This window comes from Ovis aries, chromosome 1 (genome assembly GCF_016772045.2).
Source record: "Ovis aries strain OAR_USU_Benz2616 breed Rambouillet chromosome 1, ARS-UI_Ramb_v3.0, whole genome shotgun sequence".
Lineage (NCBI taxonomy): Eukaryota > Metazoa > Chordata > Mammalia > Artiodactyla > Bovidae > Ovis > Ovis aries.
This window is the reverse complement of record NC_056054.1, coordinates 1,663,153-1,676,434: the sequence shown is the minus strand read 5'-3', so window position 1 is coordinate 1,676,434 and position 13,282 is coordinate 1,663,153. Positions and strand designations below refer to the sequence as shown.

At 45.3% G+C, this 13,282-nt stretch overlaps 1 protein-coding gene across 1 annotated transcript; it reads right to left on the bottom strand.

The window, feature by feature from the left end:
- Nucleotides 1-5,097: 5,097 nt before the first annotated feature.
- On the bottom strand, nucleotides 5,098-6,036 carry LOC114112937 (olfactory receptor 6B2-like). The gene has a single exon (XM_027964197.2). The coding sequence runs from the start codon at nucleotides 6,034-6,036 to the stop codon at nucleotides 5,098-5,100; it is 939 nt and encodes a 312-aa protein (XP_027819998.2).
- Nucleotides 6,037-13,282: the final 7,246 nt, after the last annotated feature.

Sequence of the window (13,282 nt, the reverse complement as noted above, 5' to 3'; positions counted from 1 at the left end):
GTCTGAATTTGGCAATAAGGAGTTCATGATCTGAGCCACAGTCAGCTCCCGGTCTTGTTTTTGTTGACTGTATAGAGCTTCTCCATCTTTGGCTGTAAAGAATAGAACATCTGATTTCAGTGTTGACCATCTGGTGATGTTCATGTGTAGAGACTTCTCTTGTGTTTTTCGAAGAGGGTGTTTGCTATGACCAGTGCATTTTCTTGGCAAAACTCTATTAGCCTTTGCGCTGCTTCTTTCTGCATTCCAAGGCCAAATTTGCTTGTTACTCCAGGTGTTTCTTGACTTCTTACTTTTGCATTTCAGTCCCCTGTAATGAAAAGGACATCTTTTTGGGTGTCAGTTCTGAAAGGTCTTGTACGTCTTGATAAAACCGTTCAACTTCAACTTCTTCAGCATTACTGGTTGGGGCATAGACTTGGATTACTATGATATTGAATGGTTTGCCTTGGAGACGAACAGAGATTATTCTGTCGTTTTTGAGATTGCATCCAAGTACTGCATTTCAGACTCTTTTGTTGACCATGATGGCTACTCCATTTCTTCTGAGGGATTCCTGCCCACAGTAGTAGATATAATGGTCATCTGAGTTGAATTCACCCATTCCTATAATGTCGACGTTCACTCTTGCCGTCTCTTGTTTGACCACTTCCAATTTGCCTTGATTCATGGACCTGACATTCCAGGTTCCTATGCAATATTGCTCTTTACAGCATTGGATCTTGCTTCTATCACCAGTCACATCCACAGCTGGGTATTGTTTTGCTTTTATCCATCCCTTCATTCTTTCTGGAGTTATTTCTCCACTGATCTCCAGTAGCATATTGGGTACCTAATGACCTGGGGAGTTCCTTTTTTGGTATCCTATCATTTTGCCTTTTCATACTGTTCATGGGAGATCTCGTCAAGAAAATTAGAGATACCAAAGGAACATTTCATGCAAAGATGGGCTCAATAAAGGACAGAAATGGTCTGGACCTAACAGAAGCAGAAGATATTAAGAAAAGGTGGCAAGAATACATGGAAGAACTGTACAAAAAAGATCTTCACGATCCAGATAATCATGATGATGTGATCACTAATCTAGAGCCAGACATCTTGGAATGTGAAGTCAAGTGGGCCTTGAAAAGCATCACTACGAACAAAGCTAGTGGAGGTGATGGAATTCCAGTGGAGCTGTTTCAAATCCTGAAAGATGATGCTGTCAAAGTGCTGCACTCAATATGCCAGCAAATTTGGAAAACTCAGCAGTGGCCACAGGACTGGAAAAGGTCAGTTTTCATTCCAATCCCAAAGAAAGGCAATGACAAAGAATGCTCAAACTACTGCACAATTGCACTCATCTCACATGCTAGTAAAGTAATACTCAAAATTCTCCAAGCCAGGCTTCAGCAATATGTGAACCGTGAACTCCCTGATGTTCAAGCTGGTTTTAGAAAAGGCAGAGGAACCAGAGATCAAATTGCCAACATCCGCTGGATCATGGAATAAGCAAGAGAGTTCCAGAAAAACATCTATTTCTGCTTTCTTGACTATGCCAAAGCCTTTGACTGTGTGGATCACAATAAACTGTGGAAAATTCTGAAAGAGATGGGAATACCAGAGCACCTGACCTGCCTCTTGAGAAATCTGTATGCAGGTCAGGAAGCAACAGTGAGAAGTGGACATGGAACAACAGACTGGTTCCAAATAGGAAAAGGAGTACGTCAAGGCTGTATATTGTCACCCTGCTTATTTAACTTCTATGCAGAGTACGTCATGAGAAACGCTAGGCTGGAAAAAGCACAAGCTGGAATCAAGATTGCTGGGAGAAATATCAATAACCTCAGACATGCAGATGACACCACCCTTATGGCAGAAAGTGAAGAGGAGCTAAAAGCCTCTTGATGAAAGTGAAAGAGGAGAGTGAAAAAGTTGGCTTAAAGCTCAACATTCAGAAAATGAAGATCATGGCATCTGGTCCCATCACTTTATGGGAAATAGATGGGAAACAGTGGAAACAGTGTCAGACTTTATTTTGGGGGCTCCAAAATCACTGCAGATGGTGATTGTAGCCATGAAATTAAAAGACGCTTACTCCTTGGAAGAAAAGTTATGACCAACCTAGATAGCATATTCAAAAGCAGAGACATTACTTTGCCGACTAAGGTCCATCTAGTCAAGGCTATGGTTTTTCCTGTGGTCATGTATGGATGTGAGAGTTGGACTGTGAAGAAGGCTGAGTGCCGAAGAACTGATGCTTTTGAACTGTGGTGTTAGAGAAGACTCTTGAGAGTCCCTTGGACTGCAAGGACATCCAACCAATCCATTCTGAAGGAGATCAGCCCTGGGATTTCTTTGGAAGGACTGATGCTAAAGCTGAAGCTCCAGTACTCTGGCCACCTCATGCGAAGAGTTGACTGACTGGAAAAGACTCTGACGCTGGGAGGGATTGGGGCAGGAGAAAAGGGGATGACCGAGGATGAGATGGCTGGATGGCATCACGGACTCTATGGACGTGAGTCTGAGTGAACTCCGGGAGTTGGTGATGGACAGGGAGGCCTGGCGCACTGTGATTCATGGGGTTGCAAAGAGTCGGACACGACTGAGCAACTGAACTGAACTGAACTGCCCACCAGGAACCATGCAGGGCTTCCAGGGTCTCTGCACATGGCTCTCCAGTGGCCTGGGCACCTGCGTGTGTTACAGGTCAACCAGGATCACCTTGTGCAGTAAGAAAACTCATTATCTCAGCAGTAATAGGTGAGGGGTGGGGCTTATATATAGAAGAAAGAGGGGTGGAGTTTAGCTGGGACCTGAGTGGAATAGGACTTTAGCATTTAAACCAAAATCTACAGGCCCTGATGATTCCCAGACACACTTTGCTCTGTGGACACTGGTGCTCAGTTCACTGCCTAGTTCAAGAGCTCCATTCCCTGAAACACTACACTTCATTTAGGACGTGAAAACCTCAGATGACCTGATATATTTAGCTGTTTCCTGAAAGGTGCAGGGTACTTTTAAAGATGAGGAAGTCTTCCTTGGCCTAGCCATAAAATAAGGAAAAGCTAAAGGCAAAGATGAAAAGGAAAACGATACCCGTTTATATGCAGAGTCCCAAAGAACAGCAAGGAGAGGCAAGAAAGCCTTCCTCAGTGATCAGTGCAAAGAAATAAAGGAAAATAACAGAATGGGAAAGACTAGAGATCTCTTCAAGAAAATTAGAGATACCAAGGGAAGTTTTCATGCAAAGGTGGGCAAAATAAAGGACAGAAATGGTGTGGACCTAACTGAAGCAGAAGATATTAAAAAGAGGTGGCAAGAATACACAGAAGAACTATACAAAAAAGATCTTCATGACCCAGATAACCATGATGGTGTGATCACTGATCTAGAGCCAGACATCCTGGGATGGGAAGTAAAGTGCACCTAGGAAGCATCACTACAAACAAAGTTAGTGGAGGTGATGGAATTCCAGTTGAGCTATTTCAAATCCTAAAAGCTAATGCTGTGAAAGTGCTGCACTCAATATGCCAGTAAATTTGGAAAACTCAGCAGTGGCTATAGGACTGGAAAATGTCAGTTTTCATTCTAATCCCAAAGAAGGGCAATGCCAAAGAATGTTCAAACTAATGTACAACTGCACTCATCTCACACACTAGCAAAGTAATGCTCAAAATTCTCCAAGCCAGGCTTCAATAACATGTGAACCGTGATCTTCCAGATGCTCAAGCTGAAGTCAGAAAAGGCAGAGGAACCAGAGATCAAACTGCCAACATCTGCTGGATCATAGAAAATGCAAGAGAATTTCAGAAAAAAAATCTACTTCTGCTTTATTGATTACATCAAAGCCTTTGAGTACGTAGATCACAACAAACTGTGGAAAATTCTTCAAGAGATGGGAGTACCAGACCATCTTACCTCCTTCCTGAGAAATCTGTATGCAGGTCAAGAACAAACAGTTAGAACTGGACATGAAACAACAGACTGGTTCCAAATAGGGAAAGGAGTATATACATCAAGGCTGTATATTGTCACCTGCTTATTTAACTTCTATACAGAGTACATCATGTGAAATTCCAGGCTGGATGAATCACAAGCTGGAATCAACATTGCCGAGAGAAATATCAATCACCTCAGATACGCAGATGCCACCACCCTTATGGCAGAAAGTGAAGAGGAACTTAATAGCCTTTTGATGAAAATGAAAGAGTAGAGTGACAAAGTTGGTGTAAAGCTCAACATGCAAAAAACAAAGATCATGGCATCCAGTCCCATCACTTCACAGCAAGCTGATACGGAAACAGTGACAGACTTTACTTTCTTGAGCTCCAAAATCACTGCATGATTTTGGGGACTGCAACTGTGAAATTCAAAGACACTTGCTCCTTGGAAGAAATGCTATGACCAACCTACACAGTATATTAAAATGTAGAGACCTAACTTTGTCGACAAAGGTCCATCTAGTCAAAGGTATGGGTTTTCCAGTAGTCATGTATGGATGTGAGAGTCGGTCTGTAAAGAAAGCTGAGCAACAAAGAATTGATGATTTTGAACCATGATGTTGGAGAAGACTCTTGAGAGTCCCTTGAATGGCAAGGAGATCCAACCAGTCCATCCTAAAGGAAATCAGTCCTGAATATTCATTGGAAGGACTGATGTCGAAGTCACTCAGCCACCTGATGCGAAGAGCTTGCTCATTGGAAAAGACCACGATGCTGGGAAAAATTGAAGGCAGAATGAGAAGGTACAACAGAGGATGAGATGGTTGGATGGCATCACTGACTCGATGGACAGGAGTTGAGCAAGCTCGGGAGTTAGTGATGGACAGGGGAGGCTGGTGTGCTGCAGTTCATGAGTTTGCAAAGAGCTGGACACAACTAAGAGACTGAATTGAACTGAAAATGCAGAAAATAATGGCATTATTACCCCACAGCTGTTGTATCAGCATCCATGAGCTGAAGGAGAAAAACTAATGTGGAAGTAAATTTTAAAACCAGTGAAGCACTGCAATGATGCAATGCATTTCCATGATTACAAATAAATGTCCTCAAAGAGAAGAGGTGTATTTTCAGATTTTGTTTCAGATGAACAGAATGAAAGCCCAGGACATGCCTGCTACAGTGAGGCTCGACCAAAGCCCAGGGCCATTTTCAAGGCGCCCTTGAACTCTTTGTTCCTCAGACAGTAGATCAAGGGGTTGATGATTGGGGTGAGGACAGTGTAAACAGCAGAGATGAGCTTGTTGGAGCTCCGGGAATCAATGGCCTGGGGCCGGACGTACATGAAAAGCAAGGCCGTGTAGAAGATGGTGACCACGGTGAGGTGAGATGTGCAGGTGGAGAAGGCTCTCCAGCGGCCCGTGGCCGAGGGCATGTGCAGCACGGCCAGGGTGACGTGCCCGTAGGACAGCACAGTGGCCACGAGCGGGAGCACCAGGATGAGGAAGGCCAGGACGAAGTCGACCAGCTCTGCGGTCGAGTAGTCCATGCAGGCCAGTCTGAGGATGGGGGAGATGTCACAGAAGAAATGGTTCAGGACGTTGGAACCACAGAACGTGGCGCTGGAGATAAAGTAGACCTTGATCACGGAGATGGTGAAGCCACTCACGAAGGAGAAGGCCACCAACTGGACACACAGCCCCGTGGTCATGATGGCTTGGTAGCGCAGAGGGTGGCAGATGGCCACGTAGCGGTCGTAGGCCATGGAGGCCAGGAGCACACACTCGGTGCACACCAGGGAGCTGAAGAAGTAGAGCTGGGCCATGCAGCCCACGAAGGAGATGCGCCTCCTCTGCAGGAGGAAGCCGTCCAGCATCTTGGGGATGATGTCACACACGTACCAGAGCTCCAAGAAAGACATGGAGCCCAGAAAGTAGTACATGGGCCTGTGGAGGGAGGGGCTGCCCCAGACGGTGAGGATGATGGCCAGGTTCTCCACCAGCACGAAGAGGTAGGTGAGCAGGAAGAGGAGGAAGAGCAGGTACTGCAGCCGGGGAGCTGTGGGGAAGCCCACCAGGATGAAGGCACTGACCTGCGTCACATTCTCCCCCCTCATCCTCCTGTGCGGGGCACCCAGGGCCACAAACAACCTTCAGGCCAGATGAGGGCCAAGGGCGGCTGGGGAGAGAAAGCGAAGGTCAGTCTGGGGGTGGGTTTTGACCCAAGGAGTGGGCACCTGTCTCCTCGGACAGCAGGGGAACAGAAACTATGCTGGGAGGGATTGGGGGCAGGAGAAGAAGGGGATGACCAAGGATGAGATGGCTGGATGGCATCACTGACTCGATCAACATGAGTCTGAGTGAACTCCAGAAGTTGGTGATGGACAGGGAGGCCTGGCGTGCTGCAATTCATGGGGTCGCAAAGAGTCGGACACGACTGAGCGACTGAACTGAACTCACTGTGGGTGGTCTAGGTCTCCTGGGGACTGGACACCCTGAGAGCAGGTGGGGCTCTGGAATAGCCTGCCCGTTTCCTCCTCCAGGTGATCTTCAAATCATCTGATTGCTTTTATAACCTGGACTTTCCCTAAGGAGTCTAATAACCATAGGGATGTCCACAGTCCTTGGCTACGTTGGAAGATACTTGTCCTTCACCTGGTTTCAGAGATGCTTTTGTTAGAGAAAGGGCTACCAGGGGCTGGTAAGGTTTATGGGTCTCTCTGACCAGCCAGACCCCAGACCCATGGCATCTCTCCACAGAGCTGGGGGTGTGAAGAGAAGGAGGAGCCTCCCAGGTCAACAGGAGAGAGTTGTCGCCTCAAGGCCCCCTTGAGATCTGGTAAAGGATGAAAAGATAAAGCCCCACAACATCAGAAACTCCCGAGCGGAGTACCAGCAAGGGGAGGTGTCAACGGGGTTCCAGAGGAAAGAAAACAGAAGGCAGAGGGGCTGGGGCAGCAGAGTGGGGGAGTCCAGAACGTTCTTGAGGGACCTGTCACCACTGAGGGAGGAGCCACCTGCCCAGTGAGCCCGTGACCAGGGTTAAGGGGGTGTGTGTGACGGGGGCATGAAGACAGAGCTCTACACGCAGCGTCTGCAGAACAGTCCAGGGGCTGCCCCGGCACGCTTCCTCCACCCTGAAGGTGGGTCCCCAAGAGCCAGCCTGTAGACTGTAGCCCACCAGGCTCCTCTGTCCATGGGATCCTCCAGGCCAGGATACTGGAGTGGGTTGCCATTTCCTTCTCCAGGGGGATCTTCCCAACCCTAGCCCTTATCACATCAGATAGAACTCACATAAAGTCCCTCTTGTAACCCTCACCATGGCCATGGGGAAACAAGGCTCCCATTTTCCAGGTGAAAATCTGAGGCTCAGAGTGAAAAGTTCAGGGACTCACCAAGACACGGGTCCTGAGGCCACGACTCTTCCCACGGGGCGTCAACAAGAGAAACAGTAAGCCCATTTGGGTGCGGGCTAGAGATTCAGAATTATTAAGACGGATTATTAGAGCTTCAGGTTGCCCTTTGACACTATTCTAACAAGCTGTAAAACAGAAAGTCACAAAATAAATAGTATCATCAGAAGAAAAGGCAGAGGTTTATGCCGTGGTTTCCTTATAGCTTAATTTCACAGATGAAAATGATGTGCCAAGAGCTTAGACAATTCCTAAAGGCACTCACGGGATGGCCAACGTAGAGTCTCAAGGTCCCCACTTTCTGAGAAAGCTGACAAGACAGAAGGCCCCATGTCCCCATGATATAAACACAAGAACTGTTAGAGACGCTTCAGAGACAGCCACGGCCTCAGATGCTGTACCAGCACAAGTCTTCCTCTTCTCTCAGGAGCAGAGCTTTCTCGTGGCTTATAAACTGCTGCAGGGTGTGGGGATTTCCCAATTCATTTCACAAAGTGGCAAATTCCCTTCCACAAAAGGAGAACTGTGTGCCAATGACCGTGTGTGTGTGTGTGTGTGTGTGTGTGTGTGTGTGTGTGTGTGTGTGTGTGTGTGTTTAGTGTAGTTACAAAACTCAAATGAAAAGCCAGGAGGTAGCACCCAGAATCACATTCAGAGAGCGAATGCCACAGACAAGCAAGCATGCCCATGCTCAGAGCTCAAGCGTCTGCCGGGCGATCAAATGTATCAGAATGATGATGGGAGTCCCACTGATGCAGAAAGGCTTTGACCCAAAACAATTCCAAGCTTTGTATACATTTGCCATCCCCAAATAAGTGATTTATTTGAATATTAATATATAAATAATCTCTGATTCAACATAGTAAATAAGCTTATGGTTACCAAAGGGGCAAGTGGGGGGTACTTCAGGAGTTTGGGATTAACAGATACATACACACTACTATATATAACATGGAGAACCAATAAAGTCCTTCTCTGTAGCAAAAGGAACTGCAGTCAACATCTTGTAATAACCTATAACCAATAAGAATCTATGGCTGAATTGCCTTGCTGTGTACCTGGAACTAACATACCGTTATAAATCAACGGCACTCCAATAAAAATGGAAAAACAACTCAAAAATGTCAATACCGTTTGCTGTAGATTCTCTTAGCAATGACTTCCAATAAATCATGACTTCAGGTAAGAAAAAACATCTCTCACTCAGCCAACAGCCTGTGACATCCCTGTGGGTAGTACCAGAATCACTCACATTCTGCAGAGACTAGGATGAAGATGGGTCTTCTTTAAAACTACCAAGAAGTAAGAAAGCTGCCCTCTACTACCTACTACAAAAATGGATAAAGAAGTAGATGAAACTGTCATTATTTCCAGATAATGTGTCTTTAACCTAGAAAACCCAGATTATAATTGACTGTTGGTGTTTTTCAGCCACCCAGTTGGGTCCGACTCTTTGCGACCCCATGGACTGTAGCACACCAGGCCTCTCTGTCCCTCACCAAAGTTCGCCCAAGTTCATGCATAACTGATTAAGGGATTTCAAAACGATACTAAAGCTGCAGTCTTCCTATATGGCTTCCCAGGTGGTGCCGGTGGTAAAGAACCTGCCTGCCGATAAAGGAGGAGTAAGAGACACAGGTTCTTACCAACAATTAGTCATGAATATGTCCCTTGAAGATACATTGTAGAGCTGTCAGTACTTCCAAGTGGACTTTAAAATTTACCTTGATTATAGTTGTGCACACGTGTGCTAAGTTGCTTCAGTCGTGTCTGACTCTATGGACTGTAAGCCCCCAGGCTCCTCTGTCCATGGGATTCTCCAGCAAGAATATTGCAGTGGATGTCCATGCCCTTCTCCAGGGGATCTTCCCCAACCAGGGATCGAGACCCTGTATCTTACGTCTCCTGCATCGGCAGATGGGTTCTTTACTACTAGTGCTACCAGGGAAGCTTTGATCACAGTTGAAATCTCACCAAATTTTATTTTCCTTAAAACAGAATGAAATAATCCTTAAAGTCATCTTCAAGTATGAACAGATGGGAATATCAAAGAAGGTTCAGGAAAAAGAAAGGAGAGGATTAGTGAAGAGGACTTGCTATTTTGGAGATGAGAAAACTCAATAAAGTGAAAGTAATGAGAAAGGCAATGCCAAAGAGTGCTCAAACTACCACACAATGGCACTCACCTCACACGCTAGTAAAGTAATGCTCAAAATTCTCCAAGCCAGGCTTCAGCAACACCTGAACCCTGAACTTCCAGATGTTCAAGCGGGTTTTAGAAAAGGCAGAGGAATCAGAGATCAAACTACCAGCATCCGCTGGATCATGGAAAAAGCAAGAGAGTTCCAGAAAAACATCTATTTCTGCTTTATTGCCTATGCCAAAGCCTTTGACTGTGTGGATCACAATAAACTGTGGAAAACTCTGAGAGATGGGAATACCAGAGCACCTGACCTGCCTCTTGAGAAATCTGTATGCAGGTCAGGAAGCAACAGTGAGAACTGGACATGGAACAACAGACTGGTTCCAAATAGGAAAAGGAGTACGTCAAGGCTGTATATTGTCACCCTGCTTATTTAACTTCTATGCAGAGTACGTCATGAGAAACGCTAGGCTGGAAAAAGCACAAGCTGGAATCAAGATTGCTGGGAGAAATATCAATAACCTCAGATATGCAGATGACACCACCCTTATGGCAGAAAGTGAAGAGGAGCTAAAAAGCCTCTTGATGAAAGTGAAAGAGGAGAGTGAAAAAGTTGGCTTAAAGCTCAACATTCAGAAAATGAAGATCATGGCATCTGGTCCCATCACTTTATGGGAAATAGATGGGGAAACAGTGGAAACAGTGTCAGACTTTATTTTGGGGGGCTCCAAAATCACTGCAGATGGTGATTGTAGCCATGAAATTAAAAGACGCTTACTCCTTGGAAGAAAAGTTATGACCAACCTAGATAGCATATTCAAAAGCAGAGACATTACTTTGCCGACTAAGGTCCATCTAGTCAAGGCTATGGTTTTTCCTGTGGTCATGTATGGATGTGAGAGTTGGACTGTGAAGAAGGCTGAGTGCTGAAGAACTGATGCTTTTGAACTGTGGTGTTAGAGAAGACTCTTGAGAGTCCCTTGGACTGCAAGGACATCCAACCAATCCATTCTGAAGGAGATCAGCCCTGGGATTTCTTTGGAAGGACTGATGCTAAAGCTGAAGCTCCAGTACTCTGGCCACCTCATGCGAAGAGTTGACTGACTGGAAAAGACTCTGACGCTGGGAGGGATTGGGGGCAGGAGAAAAAGGGGATGACCGAGGATGAGATGGCTGGATGGCATCACGGACTCTATGGACGTGAGTCTGAGTGAACTCCGGGAGTTGGTGATGGACAGGGAGGCCTGGCGCACTGTGATTCATGGGGTCGCAAAGAGTCGGACATGACTGAGCAACTGAACTGAACTGAACTGCCCACCAGGAACCATGCAGGGCTTCCAGGGTCTCTGCACATGGCTCTCCAGTGGCCTGGGCACCTGCGTGTGTTACAGGTCAACCAGGATCACCTTGTGCAGTAAGAAAACTCATTTTCTCAGCAGTAATAGGTGAGGGATGGGGCTTATATATAGAAGAAAGAGGGTGGAGTTTAGCTGGGACCTGAGTGGAATAGGACTTTAGCATTTAAACCAAAATCTACAGGCCCTGATGATTCCCAGACACGCTTTGCTCTGTGGACACTGGTGCTCAGTTCACTGCCTAGTTCAAGAGCTCCATTCCCTGAAACACTACACTTCATTTAGGACGTGAAAACCTCAGATGACCTGATATATTTAGCTGTTTCCTGAAAGGTGCAGGGTACTTTTAAAGATGAGGAAGTCTTCCTTGGCCTAGCCATAAAATCAGGAAAAGCTAAAGGCAAAGACGAAAAGAAAACTATACCTGTTTAAATGCAGAGTTCCAAAGAACAGCAAGGAGAGGCAAGAAAGCCTTCCTCAGTGATCAGCGCAAAGAAATAAAGGAAAATAACAGAATGGGAAAGACTAGAGATCTCTTCAAGAAAATTAGAGATACCAAGGGAAGTTTTCATGCAAAGGTGGGCAAAATAAAGGACAGAAATGGTGTGGACCTAACTGAAGCAGAAGATATTAAAAAGAGGTGGCAAGAATACACAGAAGAACTATACAAAAAAAATCTTCATGACCCAGATAACCATGATGGTGTGATCACTGATCTAGAGCCAGACATCCTGGAATGGGAAGTAAAGTGCACCTAGGAAGCATCACTACAAACAAAGTTAGTGGAGGTGATGGAATTCCAGTTGAGCTATTTCAAATCCTAAAAGCTAATGCTGTGAAAGTGCTGCACTCAATATGCCAGCAAATTTGGAAAACTCAGCAGTGGCTATAGGACTGGAAAAGGTCAGTTTTCATTCTAATCCCAAAGAAGGGCAATGCCAAAGAATGTTCAAACTAATGTACAACTGCACTCATCTCACACACTAGCAAAGTAATGCTCAAAATTCTCCAAGCCAGGCTTCAATAACATGTGAACCGTGATCTTCCAGATGCTCAAGCTGAAGTTAGAAAAGGCAGAGGAACCAGAGATCAAACTGCCAACATCTGCTGGATCATAGAAAATGCAAGAGAATTTCAGAAAAAAAAATCTACTTCTGCTTTATTGATTACATCAAAGCCTTTGAGTACGTAGATCACAACAAACTGTGGAAAATTCTTCAAGAGATGGGAGTACCAGACCATCTTACCTCCTTCCTGAGAAATCTGTATGCAGGTCAAGAACAAACAGTTAGAACTGGACATGAAACAACAGACTGGTTCCAAATAGGGAAAGGAGTATATACATCAAGGCTGTATATTGTCACCTGCTTATTTAACTTCTATACAGAGTACATCATGTGAAATTCCAGGCTGGATGAATCACAAGCTGGAATCAAGATTGCCAGGAGAAATATCAATCACCTCAGATATGCAGATGCCACCACCCTTATGGCAGAAAGTGAAGAGGAACTTAATAGCCTTTTGATGAAAATGAAAGAGTAGAGTGACAAAGTTGGTGTAAAGCTCAACATGCAAAAAACAAAGATCATGGCATCCAGTCCCATCACTTCACAGCAAGCTGATACGGAAACAGTGACAGACTTTACTTTCTTGAGCTCCAAAATCACTGTGGATGGGGACTGCAACTGTGAAATTCAAAGACACTTGCTCCTTGGAAGAAATGCTATGACCAACCTACACAGTATATTAAAATGTAGAGACCTAACTTTGTCGACAAAGGTCCATCTAGTCAAAGCTATGGGTTTTCCAGTAGTCATGTATGGATGTGAGAGTCGGTCTGTAAAGAAAGCTGAGCAACAAAGAATTGATGATTTTGAACCATGATGTTGGAGAAGACTCTTGAGAGTCCCTTGAACGGCAAGGAGATCCAACCAGTCCATCCTAAAGGAAATCAGTCCTGAATATTCATTGGAAGGACTGATGTCGAAGTCACTCAGCCACCTGATGCGAAGAGCTTGCTCATTGGAAAAGACCACGATGCTGGGAAAAATTGAAGGCAGAATGAGAAGGTACAACAGAGGATGAGATGGTTGGATGGCATCACTGACTCGATGGACAGGAGTTGAGCAAGCTCGGGAGTTAGTGATGGACAGGGGAGGCTGGTGTGCTGCAGTTCATGAGTTTGCAAAGAGCTGGACACAACTAAGAGACTGAATTGAACTGAAAATGCAGAAAATAATGGCATTATTACCCCACAGCTGTTGTATCAGCATCCATGAGCTGAAGGAGAAAAACTAATGTGGAAGTAAATTTTAAAATCAATGAAGCGCTGCAATGATGCAATGCATTTCCATGATTACAAATAAATGTCCTCAAAAAGAAGAGGTGTATTTTCAGATTTTGTTTCAGATGAACAGAATGAAAGCCCAGGACATGCCTGCTACAGTGAGGC